We start from the raw sequence: 981 nt of genomic DNA on the forward strand, positions 1-981 counted from the left end.
TCAATTGAGCTGACTGCTTGAGAATATTTGTAAACAAACAATCCCTTGATACTTGTGGTGTGTGGGGTCCCGTAATGGCAAAAAGCGTGTTGTGGAAAGGGAAACGCGCCCAGCAATGGGCAGTCTTCGCGCGCCTGTGGTACCTGTACGACGCCAAATGGCAAAATCCGTTCGAATCGGCGGACGTGTTGGTGAAGTACTTGTCGGGCCGGAACAAGCCCATCTTCCACAACACGAGTGACTGCGGCGACCACGTGGTAGTGATCAACTGCAAGGACATCGCCATGCCCGGTACCGAATGGAAGTACCGCATGTACCGTCACCACACCATGAAAGCCGGAGGGGAGAGCTTCACTTCGGCCTACGACCTGCAGAACAAAGATCCCACCAAAGTCCTGTACAAGGCCGTCTACAAAGCCCTGAGACCGAATCCCGAGCGCAGGAACAGGATCGAGAGGCTGCACCTGTTCGCCGACGACCAAATACCGAGCGACATCCGGGAGAACATTTGCGACCAGATAAGGCAGCTCAGACCTGTGCCGAAGAAACTCAGCGAGTACACCCAGGAAGAGCTCGACAACTTCCCGAAACTGTTTGAGTGGCCCGAAGACTATGCCAAGAAATGAGATCAATGTGTGCTTCTCTGCACTTTTTTTTTTGTGTTCCCTTAACCCTGGTCACTGTGTTTACATATGTGAAAGCGAGCGATGATGCTTTAGCTCCGAATAATGTCTCATTAATTAAAATAGTAGTCCACTATAGTTCATGTGGTATATCTAGTATTGTTATTACTGTGCTGAATTATTCAAAAATGATCGTTGTGAAGTGAATGTGCTCGTTATCCAAATCACTCGCACAGTCAAACTATGGTTAATGGGTGATTCGCATAACGAGCAAAAATTGTAAACAAATTTTGACTCGGTTAATGAGCAATGATTCATTCACATTACAAGCAAAGCTTTAGCGCTTTATTTATTTTCA

General features: G+C 47.2%; 1 protein-coding gene across 1 annotated transcript; it reads left to right on the plus strand.

The window, feature by feature from the left end:
• mRpL13 (mitochondrial ribosomal protein L13) lies at nucleotides 1-761 on the plus strand. The gene has a single exon (XM_089243838.1). It carries the CDS (start codon nucleotides 75-77, stop codon nucleotides 624-626), a length of 552 nt encoding a protein of 183 aa, XP_089099964.1. The 5' UTR covers nucleotides 1-74; the 3' UTR covers nucleotides 627-761.
• The last annotated feature ends 220 nt before the right edge of the window (nucleotides 762-981 follow it).

The sequence above is a fragment of the Pholcus phalangioides genome, unplaced genomic scaffold (genome assembly GCF_987345545.1).
Source record: "Pholcus phalangioides strain wild (caught in Gottingen) unplaced genomic scaffold, Ppha-v1.0 ptg000015l_1, whole genome shotgun sequence".
In the NCBI taxonomy this organism is placed as follows: Eukaryota; Metazoa; Arthropoda; class Arachnida; order Araneae; family Pholcidae; genus Pholcus; species Pholcus phalangioides.

Excerpts from the sequence above, each read along its gene's own strand:
- mRpL13 (XM_089243838.1), top strand. The coding sequence starts at position 75 with ATGGCAAAAAGCGTGTTGTGGAAAGGGAAACGCGCCCAGCAATGGGCA.